General features: G+C 43.3%; 1 protein-coding gene across 8 annotated transcripts in view; it reads right to left on the bottom strand.

The window, feature by feature from the left end:
- The window catches only part of OXR1 (oxidation resistance 1), a 1,752,159-nt gene that overhangs the window by 518,170 nt on the left and 1,218,442 nt on the right, over positions 1–15,547 (bottom strand). The window contains exon 1 of one of the 8 annotated variants that reach the window (XM_069220615.1): positions 8,171–8,420. The exons of 6 other annotated variants lie outside the window; for them this stretch is intronic. In XM_069220615.1, the coding sequence (XP_069076716.1) occupies positions 8,171–8,303 (133 nt within the window). In that variant the 5' untranslated portion in view covers positions 8,304–8,420. Of the gene's footprint in view, positions 1–8,170; positions 8,421–15,547 lie in introns of those variants that run through there. One more of the 8 variants, XM_069220612.1, reaches the window with a different exon arrangement.

Below are 15,547 nucleotides of genomic sequence, written 5' to 3'. Positions count from 1 at the left end.
ATGCTGCCACCACTCTACTCATGCTGCTTTACTCCTGCTGAAGGCAGACGTCTTCCACCACTATGGGTAGCACTTTGGGGTGCCCTTCCCAGTTCAACAAGGCCACAATACGTGAGACAGACCTTTGAATAGTGTGTGCCTACGACAACAAAAATCAGCATCAGAGATCCAGACATTAGTACAGCTGGACTAGCAGGGGTGCATGGCCATTACCATGAAGAGGACTTTTCCGTGCCAACAGGAACTGTGACACAAGAGTGCTGAATGTGCTACAGAAGTGCTGGATGTGGGACAGAAGCGCTTGGCAGTAGCACCTGAGCAATGGCTGTGGTAAATGTGTAGGTGCAGCCTCCTGGATCAGTACTTGAGTAGACTGCCACAAATCCCACTACTTGGTGAGTTTAGATGTTGCAGCTATGGGGAAAGAGGAAATTAAGAAATGTTATGTTTGTGAATTGGATTCCAATTATCCAACAACAGTCTCACAGTCTCCTCTGGGAAACCCACAGTAATATATGCCCACTTGAGACTGTTCCTGAGCCCGTGTCTGAGTCCTTATGGCAGTTCAAAGTCACCAACATGGCTTGTGACAGACTGATTTAACTCTGCTGGCTGAACATGTGGAGCTGGGGAGGGGGGCGGAAGAAGCACACAGCTGAAAAAGCAATGCAGGGTTTACACCGGGAGAAAAGTACAGAAAGGAGAACGCATCACAGATGGGTGCAGGGGAGAAGCACACAGGTAAGAGAAGGCGACACTAGCATGGCGGAAAAGAGGAGAAGTATAAAAAAGGAGGCAGCTGGAAAACACATGCACACTTATAGAGTGCTTAAATACAATAGAAAGAAAAAGAAGTACCTAAAAATGAGCAGTGTAATGACAAAGTAATTTGACCATGCTCCAGGAAAGGAAGTAAAGCCCACACTAGGTAACAAGAGGCAAGCAGTGTGACAAAGCCAACCAATGGTGAGTAATTGGTGGTATCAAGTCCATTGTAAGCTTGAAATGTGTTTTTTTTTGCCTACCAACAGCTTGCACTGTCTGGGAGACATGTCCTAAATATGACATGCTGCCACCACTATGCTACATGTGTGAAAGTGCAACGGGGACTATAGTTCTTCTATTACTAAGGGCTTGCTAGATGTGCCCCTTTAGGCCCAGTACCTGTTGCACATTAAGGGCAGACCTAGGCTTTCCCACACCTGCTAGATTAGTGTGAAGTTAGAGCCAAAACATAAAAACTGGGATATTTGATGCTCACAGTTAGGCACGCAGGGCAGGCGATGTGGCTGTATGCCTCGCAGAAGACAGACATTCTCATCACAACATGCCCTCTAATTTGTATGTACAGTATTTTCTTATGATTAAAGCTGTTTATATTTACTAACCAGTGTTACTAGCCAATTTAGTTCAGAGTCTCTACCTCACACCGTCATCCTGAGTAAGCCTTAGACTGCTCTACTTTGATACCCAGAGGGTCAAGTGCTAACGGTTGTACGTGGTCCTTAATTTTGGGTTCAACTGTAGAGTAAAGCAAGAGGGCACCAGCGGTAAAGGTCCGTCAATGTTACAATTTGAGCCCAGTATTCCCTGGTTGCCCTGGAACTCCTGAAATTTTCCCCTCAAGTACTCTAAGTAACTTATGGTTTACATATTCAACAAGGAAAGCCAATAGGTTTGGCCTTGGCAAGCTGGTGAGATAATTTTATTTTCGTATTTTTACTGCAAGCATAGGATACAAAAAATAGAAGGCGAAAATAAGAAATCATGCTACCTATACGAGCGGGCCATATGCTTGCATTAAAAACAAGCATTTACAATGCAACGGGTCTCGCGTTTGCTCACATTAGAGCTATTAGCGTTGTAAACTCCTAACCGGACTTTTCTTGCCACATAAACTAATAAAGAAAGGTTTAACAGTTTCACATATGCAAGCCGATGGTCGCCATGAGCATGAAGGAGACACAGAAAAGGAAACAAAAAGTTTGCTTGCAGTGAAACTTATCGGCAAAAGGGCAATTATCCATGTAACGGGGTCGATGTCATGCAAAGCGCTCAACTTCTTGCCAGCGAGATCGCGCTGCGCAGGAAAAGAAACGATGAAGTAGTCCAGAAACCAGCTGAAAACACGGAGCCTCGTATGTTTTCAGTAGTTTACCTGGGTGCTCGAGGAGGGCTAAACGAGGTTTAAACACCGGAAAAGGCATGACGTATGCATGCCTTTCACAAATCGAATCAATTGATTTTTAAAAGGCAAGCCCACGAACTAATAAAAGTGACGGGTGTGACATGGGTGTGGTTAGAAGCCAACAGAGAGATTACAACATGGTCCAGAGCGCTTGCGTGCGCTCGACCCTAAAAATTAAATTAAATAAAAAATAATATACAACTTTAATACAACTGTGTTGGTGCTTACAAGCAGGGAGGAGCACTTCTAATATTACAGTAAACCTTTTTACTTTAAATTCACACAGTAGGCAAGTATGATTCCTATTGGCAATAGAAAGATAAGGTAGTATTAGCTCTGATTTACAATCTTTTAACATACAAGTACTACAAAATAATAAAGCTAAAGGATGGAAAGAAAAACTGTTGACAAAGTGAAGTATTATTCCATCAGCTCCTGCACTTAAATTTACTTTATAGGTGGATGTACATGTCATTAGACTAGATGCTGTCACTCTCAGTACAAAGTACCAATGGCTGAAGTGAGCGACATCACTGCCCAATGCTATATGCTGTGGTGAGTGAAAGCAAAATGTGAATGATAGCTGAACAGACCGATAGAGGGAAGATCGCTGACCCAAAGCATTGTAAGCATGTTGACTCATGATTTTTTTTTTATTACGCAGTCTTGAAACACAGCGAACACTGTCTCCAGGACAAGTTTTAAAATTAAATTGTATGGTTAACAGCACAGATGCAAGGGAACATCGCAGAGTGTGCAACTAACCAGTTAGTGTTTTTTTTTACTTTCCAAATGTAAACCTATCTATCCCAACCTCACATGGAAAGTTTCTCATTAATGAAAACAGCACTGGCATAGCCAATAGGTCTCACTTTTGGGACCTTCTAAGTGTTTAGCCATGCAGCACAATAAACCTTTATCAGAAATAAACAGTTTGTGCATTCCTCCATACAATTAGGCTGTAATGGTCAGAACATACCCAAGAGGGCACCACAATAAAAGTAGCATTTGGAAGAAACACTGACATGTAACCATAGAGTCAGCCCCTAGAGGGCAGAAACACATGAAAAGAGAAGGACAGAGAGCATTGCAGTGTAACCATACATTCAGACCCTAGAGGGCACAGTGCATTACACATTTTCAGGCCAGGCAGACCTGCTAGAATATTATTAAAAACAAGGCCCGTAGAACACAAACTGCTCCCACCTGTGAAGCAAAAACTCCAGCCATCAGAGAGCTTTAAAAGGTATTGAATGGTGGGAGAGGTTATGATTTTGCACCCCCTCCCAACATTGTGTGGAAACCCAGACCACCACAGGCTAAGTTATGGGCAAACGTGTTGTAAAAGGAATGCCCCGCAAAGAATTATGGGGTGAGTTTCCCAGAGTGCAATATTTTAGTATCTTTTCCCCCGATGTGCCGGGGAAAGCCAAGTTGAGGGGTTCTCTTGATTTTTTCTATTTAAAAAGGCGCCAGTTTGTATATTTTTCAACTGCTAGACATGCGCAGAATTTAGAAATGGGGCTGCAAATTTAACTATTGCTCATGTAAAGCACTCCAATCCTGCAGTCGAGTTTGCACTATTAAATAAAAAAAGAATTCCCTCCAGCTTGAGCCTTTGCAAGCTGCAGACACCGTGAGATGCCAGAGGAAGAAACAACATATTACCAGGAGTGCGGAGAGGCAAAAGAAAAAGGTAGTGTGTCGACACTAAGGTATATGGCTGATCGCGCAATAATCCATGTAACAGGGTCAGTCTCCAGGGCGGGAATAAAACAGCCTCAAGGCAGGACAAACCTAAAGCATTTACCTAACAAGCCAAAGGAATTTTGAAAGGCAGGCCAAGGAAAGAATGAAAGTGACGGCAGTGGGAAAATCCCACAGACGAAGATTACAGCATGTTAGGGAAACAGTGCATAAGCGCTGCCTAAGCTCTACCTAAAAACCTATAGCTGAGGCAGTTTCTGACGTTTCACAAACATGTCTGTTCATTTACATTCAAATGGAAAAGAATTTTACAAGTGAAGTCTTCACTTTCATTACCCTAAATAATGTGCTCTTCTGCTCCCATAACGTCTGCACAGCTTACACGTGTTAGATGCAAGTTCAAAGGTGCAAAAAAGCTTGGAGAAAATGTTTGTAATGCTAACAAAGTTAAGAATGTTGGAGCTCACAACAGCTTTATGGACTTTTCTAGACCGAACATCCACTATCAGTCATGATTATGAAAAAAATCGGTATAATTAAGAGGCATTTAAGCATTTGTAAGGAACATTTGCACATACAAAAAGTATATATCCATCCTGAGTTTTGTGATACTGAATTGGATTTTATCCTCCTACTTTAATGAGTGAATAGATTCCTTGATCTTAGAAAGTTTTTAATAAGAATAAAATCATTACATTATTTACCTGAATAAAAGGGTTTTGTAGGCCATACCTGAACACAATCAATCAATCAATCAATAATTTATAAAGCGCGCTATGTGCCTGTTAGGGTTTCGAGGCGCTAGGGGGGGGGGTGCTGCTATCGTTCGAAGAGCCATGTCTTGAGGAGTCTCCTGAAGGTGAGGAGGTCCTGGGCCTGGCGTAGTGAGGTAGGGAGTGCGTTCCAGGTCTTGGCGGCGAGGTAGGAGAAGGATCTGCCTCAGCATTTTAAACGTGACTTTATATTTGAAGTTTCCACGACGACTTGTACTTGGCGGAACTGCTACCAAGGACAAATTCTTATTTCTTTCTTTCATTCTTTGTTAGTCTGGCCTATGTCATCCCAAGTATAACATCTCATGATGTAAATGTTCTATGCTAATAACTACATGCATAGTGAGAATGTTTAAGCGTTGTTGCCTGATCATTTAGCCTATGTAAAGAATTACTGCAATGTTGGATTAATCTTTAAAACTATTTCTTTATGAATGGGCCTTATCAGAACAGTGTATGATAACAGAAGTGAGACAAACTCAAAATATGTATCATACTTACATTGAATGTTTTTGCCCTATAGACAATTGGTGAGAAGAAAACAGCATGATTCATTATGCTTTAGATAATAGTTAAATGTATTGTATGTTTAGAATTGTCTTTGTTAAAACTTGCCATCACGACGGAAGCTTCCCTCTTCACATAAAGACACCATGCTCTGATTAAAGAACTGAAGATTATCTAACCAAGTTTTATAATGTGATGCAGTATACGATGTCATAAAAACGTGTTTTCAGACTTGAGTTTCAACTCTTTTTCTTAGATCCTTTTCTTTGATTGAAGAGCCGACGCAGACTGGGGGAGAGGCTTTAATGGCACTGACTGACACATTTTGTCTTATTCTCTTTGCTGATGTGTCTTGGATTCATTCTGAGACCGGCTTGATTCTGTCCAAGTTTATTGCAGAGAGATTCTACTGAAATTCTCAGTCTCTTTCCTATGAGATGCTCTACTAAAAAACTATAGTCATTCACAACTGAGACAAGAGCTCTTTAAGGAATCTACTGAACTTTAATTTCCCTGAAACTGAAATAGATTACGAACTAGATTTTTATGGGACACATTATATGTTTTGTTGTGTAATTTTATCAAAAAATGATGTCCTAATGCTTTATTTAAATCTTGAAATAGAACCCAAATTCTCACTATTGATTCTAATCAAACCAAATGTAATGGTCTTATTTTGTGAAGGGGCAGTTCTAAATCCCATTTATAATCTCACTCAAAGACCTTGCGTCTAAGGTTTAGAAGAAGTGTGAGACCTTCATATGTCTTAAGACTCCCAACAATCCGCAAGGGTGGTAACACAATTACCACTGCGGCAACCTCTAGGAAATAGTTAAAAACAAAAGGATGGGACTTTAACAAAGGAAATGTGAGACCATGAACAATGCCCAACATTACAAACTGAAGGTAAGAAGATTGGAACAAGAAAAAAAAGTATTCAACAGAGAATGCTGCTAACATGGAAAAGTATGGCAGCAAAGGCGGCGAGGTCACACCCAATAACTGAATTCAATTACGAATGGAATGTTTTAAGAGCATCTTTGATGAGTGGCAGGATTTAGATGGTCAATTTTTATTTAAAAACACAATTATAAAATATGGCCTTATTATACTCAACAGGTATTATTCTGCCCGTTTATAACTAATCAGAGAAGCAACAATCAAAAGTGTTCAAGCCAGTTCGGAAAGTTGTTCCAAATAGGTTCTTTTTAACAAACTATTCATTTAAAAAAAAAAAAAAAACTTTCAAAATGTTTTGAAATGTTTATTTCAAAAGAACCCGCTTGGAGCAAATTTCTGAATTTTATGAATTGGCTTAAACGCTTTGATTGTTGCTGCTCTGATTTGTTATAAATTGTTTTAATGTTGGGTTGTCTGGTAGCCAACCAATAGAGGTGGGCAACAATTTCGTTTACCCTTTGGGTCTCGCTGGTCGTGCTGCACACTGGTACTTAGCTGCCTCTTTGTATTTGCAGTTATTCCGACCAGAAGTGTTTACCCGGAAAATTTGTGGGCAAAGTGATCAGCCACTTAACCGTCAGTCATGTGACAGGTTCACTGTTAGCAGATGTCCACAAGAAAAGAATTTGACGTTTTCACAAGAGAACGCTGAACCGCTCTTGGAAGAGTTCCTCTTTGGCTCCGGAAACAAATACAAAGTATTACACAAGACATCTGAAATTCACGTATCGTTGCTTTTGCAGTGAAAGTACATAAAAAGAAGGAATTATGTCTAGAACCGTTGACGCTTGAAGTAGGGCCCAAGCACTGGAATAACAACAACTTTGAAAAAAATATTAACGTCTTTTGTAGCTGTTATTTAAAAAAAATGGTTCCATGCAACACAATTGACGTCCGGTTAATACGACGATTTGAATCCCTCCATTCCTCACTGCTTAGACAAAACGTGTGAGCAATAGGATTTAATGTTGTACTGAAAATCTACAGAGGGTCAGTGGTTGGCAAAATGCCACCTATTTTGGATAAACAGCAATGTTAACACCTCACCGACTCGGACGCAGCTCTTAAACTTCTGGAGGATAAGCTAATATACTGCAGAACCTGACTTGGTGCATTCAACCTGGACTCAGAAAGGAAGACTGACTACAAGTCCCCTGCCTCCAGCACCACTCCAAGTAAAACACGTTTTATTCAAAGAAAAACCAAAGCATGTTGCGCATGGTGACTCTTGGACCGTGACTTCTATAATTCCATTCAAGCCACTGATGGCTAAAGTTGCGTGCAGGCAGAAAGGATTCAGAATAACCAGGCCTGACACAACGGGCATTGCAACGCAGCGCCAAAAGCACAAAATCATTTGCTTTAGTGCAAAATCTTCAGATGTGCGCAAAGCCTCTAGATGTTTTCCGTGCACCGCTATGTCCTTCTTTCTACTGAATCCTTGGCACTTGGAAACTTCCCAACATCACCGGCACAGATTGCTTATCTCCGGGAGGGTGAGGCGGGACCCGTGAGCCTTGAGGGATGGAAGCAAAAGAAGCGTGAGAAAGGTATGCACGAACGTGTATTACTACTGTCTCCATTCGAACAGCTGTTACGGCTATAACCAGATTCCGCGGCGTCACGCTGGTGCAACTGCATTTCACGCGGCGACCCCCATTAGGTCTGACAGGTGAGGAGCGTCGCGTGCAGGGCACGGTCGACGCGCGCAAAACAGATACAAACCTTTCAATGTCAGCACCCGAGCACGCCCGTGCACCGGGCGCACGCGGGACACGAGGACCCTGATCGGGAACTAGAAGGGCTGAGCAGGGGGGGTGATCCGGGCTTCGAGGCGTGGGGGCGGCGAGGGTCCCCACGGCACCCCTCGGTGCCAGCTGTCAACTGCTAACGAGCGCTCAGTGCGCTGACAAGAATGCCCACTCCGCCGGGGCTTGCGCAGCGGCTGTCGGCGCGCCCCCCACCGCCGGCAGAGCCCCTCATCCCGGGTCAGACGCGGGTCCAAGGGCTTTGGGTACTGGGGGCGAGTGCTCACCTGGCGGCGGTGATTCGGGCCCCGAGGACGCCTCCCGCAGGTAGTCCTGGAAGTGCACCTCGCGCAGCCCCAGCCACAGGCGGTTGGTGGTCCCGCGCAGCACGCGGCCGGTGAAGGTGCTCAGCTGCTCCATGCCAGGGGGTATCGGGCGACGGCGGCCTCGGTACAGGGGGCACCCCCAGGCCCCGCCCCTCCGGGACGAAACTTTCTGAACCACAACTACTCACCAACTTCACGGGCCCCGCCCACTGACGCGCCTTAAAGGGGACGCGGCCTTTATTTTTGCCGAACTTGCCAGCGCCGCGCCCGATGCCCGGACTGTGCCATTTAGCCTCCCTTCCTCGCACGAGCCCAGCCACTCTTTTCACGTCGCCCCGTCCCACTCATTTGACATCGTTGCATGTGTAAATCTAAATTATTGATCTTGTTCTTCCTGTACTCCGTTCTGTCGTATTTTCGATAGACCACCACCCCTTTTCCTCCGAGTTGGACCCGTCCGACAGCCGGCGGATCTTTCCCGTTAACGACGGTGACAGTTACCAGCGTGCACTCAGAGTGCCACGAAGTCCCTTCACGGAATGCGCAGCACCACTTTTAAGAGTGACGGATGGCCAAAAAAGATCGAGGTCTCTTTCAGCCGTCGCAATGTAAATTTTGTGATGTTGGTGCTGTTCTGCAATTACACAGAACGTTTTGCCCCGTGTTGGTCAAGGCATGATTGGAAGTGGGCGCTTCAGCTTGATACGACGAATTCATGATAGCTTCCGCTTTCACATACTATGATCCAGTCCTAAAACACTTTACAAAGAAGGCACAACGGTGTGTCGATTGTTCTGCTTTCACTGCTGTGATTGTGAAGGAGCTCTTACAGCCAAACAAGACCCTGGGCTCGACTCTCCCAGTTAAGTTGTTGTCTCACTCACCTCAAGATCCACTACTGGGAAAGTTTCTTTGAGGAGTACTGTCAGGAGTCGGCTATTGTAATTAAATTAATTTACATACCATTAAACTAAAACCAATGGCCAGCCTCCGACATTGGCGGACAGCAATTCCCTATTCTGTGTATTCCTCTGTTCCTCGAACAAGGGATTATTGTTTTGTGGGGCATGAATCTCCTTTTCCAACATGCAGTAGGATGACGTGGAAACAGTGAATTTGCTCCCAGTTTTGTATCCACTCTACTTGTAAATGTTGCTCATGCCTAAGAGAAGAATAGCAAGTCTCTGTGCTGGTACCCCATTTTTGAATCTATCCCTGGTCACTCTCCCATCCACCTGTTACCCCTCTCACCCTTCTCTGGATTCGAAATGGTTTCCAGTATCCAGTTGGTACAATGTCCCAGCTGTATCTAGAGGGTGAAGTGGCAGTGACGGGCTAACATGACTACAGCATCCATTTTAGGACATCCTCATTCCTCACTCCTCATCCCTACTTCTCATCCATCATCCCTTACTTCTCATCCATCATACATCATCCCTACTTCTCATCCATCATCCCTACTTCTCATCCCTGCGTCTTACCCCTGCTTCTCATCCATCATCTCTACTTCTCATCCCTGTTTCTCGTCCATCATTCCTACTTCTCATCCATCATACATCATCCCTACTTCTCATCCATCATCCCTGCTTCTCATCCCTGCGTCTTACCCCTGCTTCTCATCCATCATCTCTACTTCTCATCCCTATTTCTCATCCATCATTCCTACTTCTCATCCATCATACATCATCCCTACTTCTCATCCATCATCCCTGCTTCTCATCCCTGCGTCTTACCCCTGTTTCTTATCCATCATCCCTTACTTCTCATCCATCATACATCATCCCTACTTCTCATCCATCATCCCTACTTCTCATCCCTGCGTCTTACCCCTGCTTCTCATCCATCATCTCTACTGCTCATCCCTGTTTCTCATCCATCATTCCTACTTCTCATCCATCATACATCATCCCTACTTCTCATCCATCATACCTGCTTCTCTTCCATCACCCACAGAAGAGATGAAATGCAACTCTGTGTTTGTTTCCAGTGAATTCAAGGCTGTACAACATTTCAATGTATTTAACTAAGTGTTTTTCTGTTTACACAGGCCCCTGCAGAAAGCTATGCTGGTTTGGGAAATACAAGGAGCCCCAGCTTGGGCCATAAATTAGCTCTTGGAGAAAGGGTTATAGAGGTCATTTACAGTTCAACCAAAAACCTCTCTGGTTTCAGTTTCATATCTATCAGTGTGAAGGTGTGTTTCATAAAACTGAAAATGTGCTGGTATGACTGAGGGATGAGGAATGAGGAGTAGGGATGATGGATGAGGAGTAGGGATGATGGCTGAGGCATGAGAAGTAGGAATGCTGGAAGATGGATGAGAAGTAGGGATGCGAAGCAGGGATGAGGGATGAGAAGTAGGAATGATGGACGAGAAGTAGGGATGAGAAGCAGAAATGAGGGATGAGAAGCAGAGATGATGGAAGAAAAGCAAGGATGATGGATGAGAAGAAGGGATGATGTATGATGGATGAGAAGCAGAGATGAGGGATGAGAAGTAGGGAGGATGGAAGAGAAGCAGGGATGTCTGAGAATTAGGGATGACGGATGAGAAGCAGGGTTGATGGAAGAGAATTAGGGATGCCGGATGAGAAGTAGGGAGGATGTATGATGGATGAGAAGTAAGGATGATGGATGAGAAGCAGGGATGATGGATGAGAAGCAGGGATGATGGAGGAGAAGCAGGGATGATGGATGAGAAGCAGGGATGATGGATGAGAAGTAGGGATGATGGATGAGAAGTAGGGGTGATGGAAGAGAAGCAGGGATGATGGATAAGAAGTAGCGATGATGGATGAGGAGTAGGGATGATGTATGATGGATGAGAAGCAGGGATGATGGATGAGAAGTAGGGATGATGGATCAAAAGCAGGGAAGATGTTTGATGGATGAGAAGTAGGGATGCTGAATGAGAAGTAGGGATGATGTATGATGGATGAGAAGTAGGGATGATGTATGATGGATGAGAAGTAGGGATGATAAGTAGGGATGATGGATGAGAAGTAGAAATGATGGATGAGAAGTAGGGATGATAAGTAGGGATGATGGATGAGTAGTAGAAATGATGGATGAGAAGAAGGGATGATGTATGATGGATGAGAAGTAGGGATGATGGATGAGAAGCAGGGATGACGGATGAGAAGTAGGGATGATGTATGATGGATGAGAAGCAGGGATGAGAAGTAAGGATGGAAGAGAAGTAGGGATGATGTATGATGGATTAGAAGTAGGGATGATGGATGAGAAGCGGGGATGAGAAGTAAAGATGATGGATGAGAAGCAGGGATGAGAAGTAAGGATGATGGATGAGAAGTAGGGATGATGGCTGAGAAGCAGGGATGAGAAGCAGGGACGAGGAGTGAGGAATGAGGATGTCCTAAAATGGAGGCCGTGCATGACATCTCTTGCCTTTTTCAGAGAGCGGAGCTTCCTTCCATGTGTATTCATATTTCTTCAATCTATTTCAATGGTTTAATATTGGAGCAGTAGACGTGCTATAATCTCCTTTTCGAATGATGGAGTCCAAACATTGAAAAGATGAAAGTAGAATTTATTCAGCATAAAATTCTCAGCACTGCCGACCACCAGCATCTATCCATGTGTTTTCTGTGTGCCTTTGTATTGTAACATCCTTTCCCAAGGTTCTAATATCTGACATCATTAGCGGTTCTACCCTTTAACTCAAGCTCAGAATGTAACATATCCTCCTGTCTATATGTGTGCACACAGAAGTATCTGAGGCAAAAAAGTTATAAACTGTTTGGAGGATTCCAAACAAGACGATGATAGCGAAAGTTGTAACCATAGAGGTGATGAGCAACACTAGTAATCCAAACCAAGAAAATGTAGGTTTAGATCAGGGTGCGTACAGGGAGAAAAACATAAGCAATCCAAAGTGTGTCATATACATCGATGATGTAGAAATCAGTGTATTGGTGAGCTCAGGAGCACAGCATACTATCTTATCACTGAAGGATTGTCAAGAAAAGTTACATTTAGAACATAGGGATGTGCATGAAACCAGCATAGATCTATGAGATTATGATGGCAAAAACATTGAAATGGTAGGGTATTTGTTGGGACATGCCTTTACGAATCGGAAGATACAACTGAGGCTTCATACAGCTAAGAAAAGCACACCCATTCTATGATGGATACATCAAGCTGTCCTGGGTATGCACTTACGGTTAGGGGCAAGGGAACAACTTTTGGTGGTTGAAAGGTGCATACAATCTGAAGGTTCGGTCAAAAGATATCTCCTCCCTCTTGCCAGAAATGTTGCAATCTCCTTTCAGAATGATGAGGTCCAAATATTCAAATGAAAGTTGGATTTATTCAGCATAAACTCCACAGCACTGTCAATCATGAGCCGCTTCTCACTCAACTTCTTTCTGTGTGCCTTCATAGCATAACATTCTTTCCCAAGGTTATAGTTTCCTGACACCATTAGGAACTCTACGTTTTTACTCAAACTCATGCAGACTTGTGATGGTATGCATCTACAGCAGCTCAGTGACAATCATGGGTCAACATAGGCCATGTAGGTAGCACTGCAGATCTTTTTAATTTTCACTAAATATATGTTGACACTTTGTGGTCCATCTAAATTGTTGTCCTGCTTTTGTTAGTTCCGATTCGTGTATGTTTGAGAACAGCAACTAGCCATTCCCTAAAAGGATTGGGCATCACTAACATTGACATCAGCAGGGGTTTCAGTTAGTGCTTTGATTTTGTTGGTGTTTAGATGTATGCCTTTATTTGAGAAGACATGCCCAACGAACTTCAGCGAAAGTCTGTGGATGTCACACTTTTCTGAGTTCAGTGTCAAATGTGCATCTTGAAAGGCTTAACATAAGTGATGCAAACGACATTGCTGTTTTCCTCCAAAGAGGCTTTGAATGCCAGTATGCTTTCACTGTAATTTAGTGCATCAGTGGCTGGTCTAATCATCTTCTTGATGGCTTACTGGGAAATATCAGCCACCCATCCACCACAAATGTTTCAAGAGTCTTTGTGGATTTTAAGTTGAATGTATCCTGTTGCTGAGGTCAAACACTGAGAAAACCCTGGTCCTGGTAAGAAATGTGATCATGTCATTTCTATCAGGTCTAGGGTGATGGCCGTGTGGGGTAGCTTCATGTCAACACAGAAGGGCACCTTTCCTTTTCTTTTGCTTCTGGGCACTGCCACCAGTGGATTTACTCATAGCACCTGTCCTTGGGACTCTTCAATGATGTCAGCCAGAGGTAATTCCTGTAGTTCGTCTTTCTATGGCCTCAATATGAAATGATATTTTACAATGATTAAGAGCTACTGGTATTATGGTGTCGTTCATATGTAATCTGACCCTAAAATCTTGCATCTTTCTCGTCCTCTGAACACTATTGGGTATTGTCTCACTGTAGCAAATTGGTTCTGTCCATTTAGCTGCCTAGGATTTTTTAAGTTTGACTACCCAGTTTTTAGAGTTTTACTCTGAGCGAGTCTCACCATCTGGGTCTCACTCACGGTAAAGTCAAGGTAATTGTTACTACACATCTAAGGTAAGAGGGTCTGAGCTGCCTTTACACACAAACATGCATGTGTGTGTATGTGTGTAGGCTGTACATTTGAGACTACAGTCTAGTGCAGGGTTTCTGAGCACAGGTAGCTTGTCGTCGAAGGGACTGGTAGCACTAGCTTACCAGCTTGGGAAGTTTGGCTGTGATGAAGCATGTCACAATACGTGAGTGAGCCTTCCTCATTCAATTTTTGGAATTGTCCAAATCTGTGGTGGAGAAGATGAGAGACCGTGAGTGATTTCCTTTCTTTTCCTCTCATAGCTCTTGAAGTAATGTTTCTCATACCATACATAGTGGGGATTGCACCTCTTATATGTATGTGAACCAAGGAACCAGCCCAACTGAAGGATTTTCTACTCAGCCGACTGGGAGCATTTCAAGGCCAGCAGCAAACAGAGGGAAGAAATATGATATTCAAAAGGGATTTTTCGTGGGTGGCAAGAGATATGAGCTAGTTCTCAGTTATAACTTCCAAAACCCTTAAGCAAAGGAAAATGGGCATCCGCACATGGGAGAAGCCTTTGACAGTGTTGTCCAAGGCATGGTTGACCTAAGGTGGGGAAATGGCATGTCAAGGAGCCTGGGGTAGCCCAACGTTGTAGGCAGTATATCTTATCAGCACTGTGACTATTCATCTGGTGTATGAATGTCAGACCTAAAAATGGCTAGCATTCTGCACTTCCTAGTGTTCAATAAACCAGTGTTGTGACAAGCAGCCAAAACATGGCTTCTGATCTGCAACCTGACCAAAACATTTCAGGTGCCTTGTACCCTCTCACCAATGCAAAATATACTACATTCCGCCTTCCGAATGTAAAACATAAGCTGTGCCCCTTCCCTTCTGTCACATCAGAAACACTGCTTTTCATATCCACCCCCAAACTTTATTCTATCCATCTACTCTTCACTCCAAAACATACTTCGTTGTCTTTCTTGGCAGGAATGGTAAAATTTAACAAGTCGTGCCTTAACTTAAAAATCCTACTAAGGCACACAACACAGAATACTGATCACAATATATCAAGACCACTTACAATTCATATTGTAGTTGTAACAGTTGATATAAGTGGTTGCAAGAGTGCAGCTTGATATATAGCTTGTAGAAGGACTGGTGTTGTAACGTGCTTATGGCTGACAAGCTCCAAATGTTGCTGTTCTCAGTCTGGAGAATTTCGTCCTATCAAATATATCTCTATGCAAAGGACAATTTTGTTTTAATGCGCATGTGGTTTGGCATTTCATGACTACCAGAAAACGTTTGGTGTTGCACAAAAAGATAACAAGCTTGCAAGAAAATGTAGTATGTCACGGAGTATGACTGTTTGAACACTCTTGGTATATTTGGGTGACCCTTCTAGTTTATTTATCGTTACTCCTTCAGGGCTTTCTTGTGTCTTTTTTGGGGGGGAATTGTGTTAGCCAGCCAGCAACTCTGATGGTGGGGTGGTGAAAGTGGTATTCTATTGTAATTAGCATGGCAGATTTAAATTAGGTAGCTAAATGGAAACATTTTCATTTTTTGTTGCAGATAGAGGAAGAAGGTAAATGGAAGTGCTTTAGTTATATGCAGGACCACTGGAAATATGTGGTAGGAAAGGGCCAATTTATGAGGCAGGGTTGAACAATTTATGTGGCAAGAAAAGTACATGAGGAATTTACAACACCAGTAGCTCTAACTGTCGCAAAAGCAAGACCGACTGCATTTCAGATGCTTGTCTTGCACTGCCACGTTGAATGAGTAACACTCGTAATAAGCAAACCTTCTTGGTATAAATTT

The sequence above is a fragment of the Pleurodeles waltl genome, chromosome 2_2, assembly GCF_031143425.1.
Source record: "Pleurodeles waltl isolate 20211129_DDA chromosome 2_2, aPleWal1.hap1.20221129, whole genome shotgun sequence".
In the NCBI taxonomy this organism is placed as follows: Eukaryota; Metazoa; Chordata; class Amphibia; order Caudata; family Salamandridae; genus Pleurodeles; species Pleurodeles waltl.
This window is presented reverse-complemented; position numbering and strand designations above follow the sequence as displayed.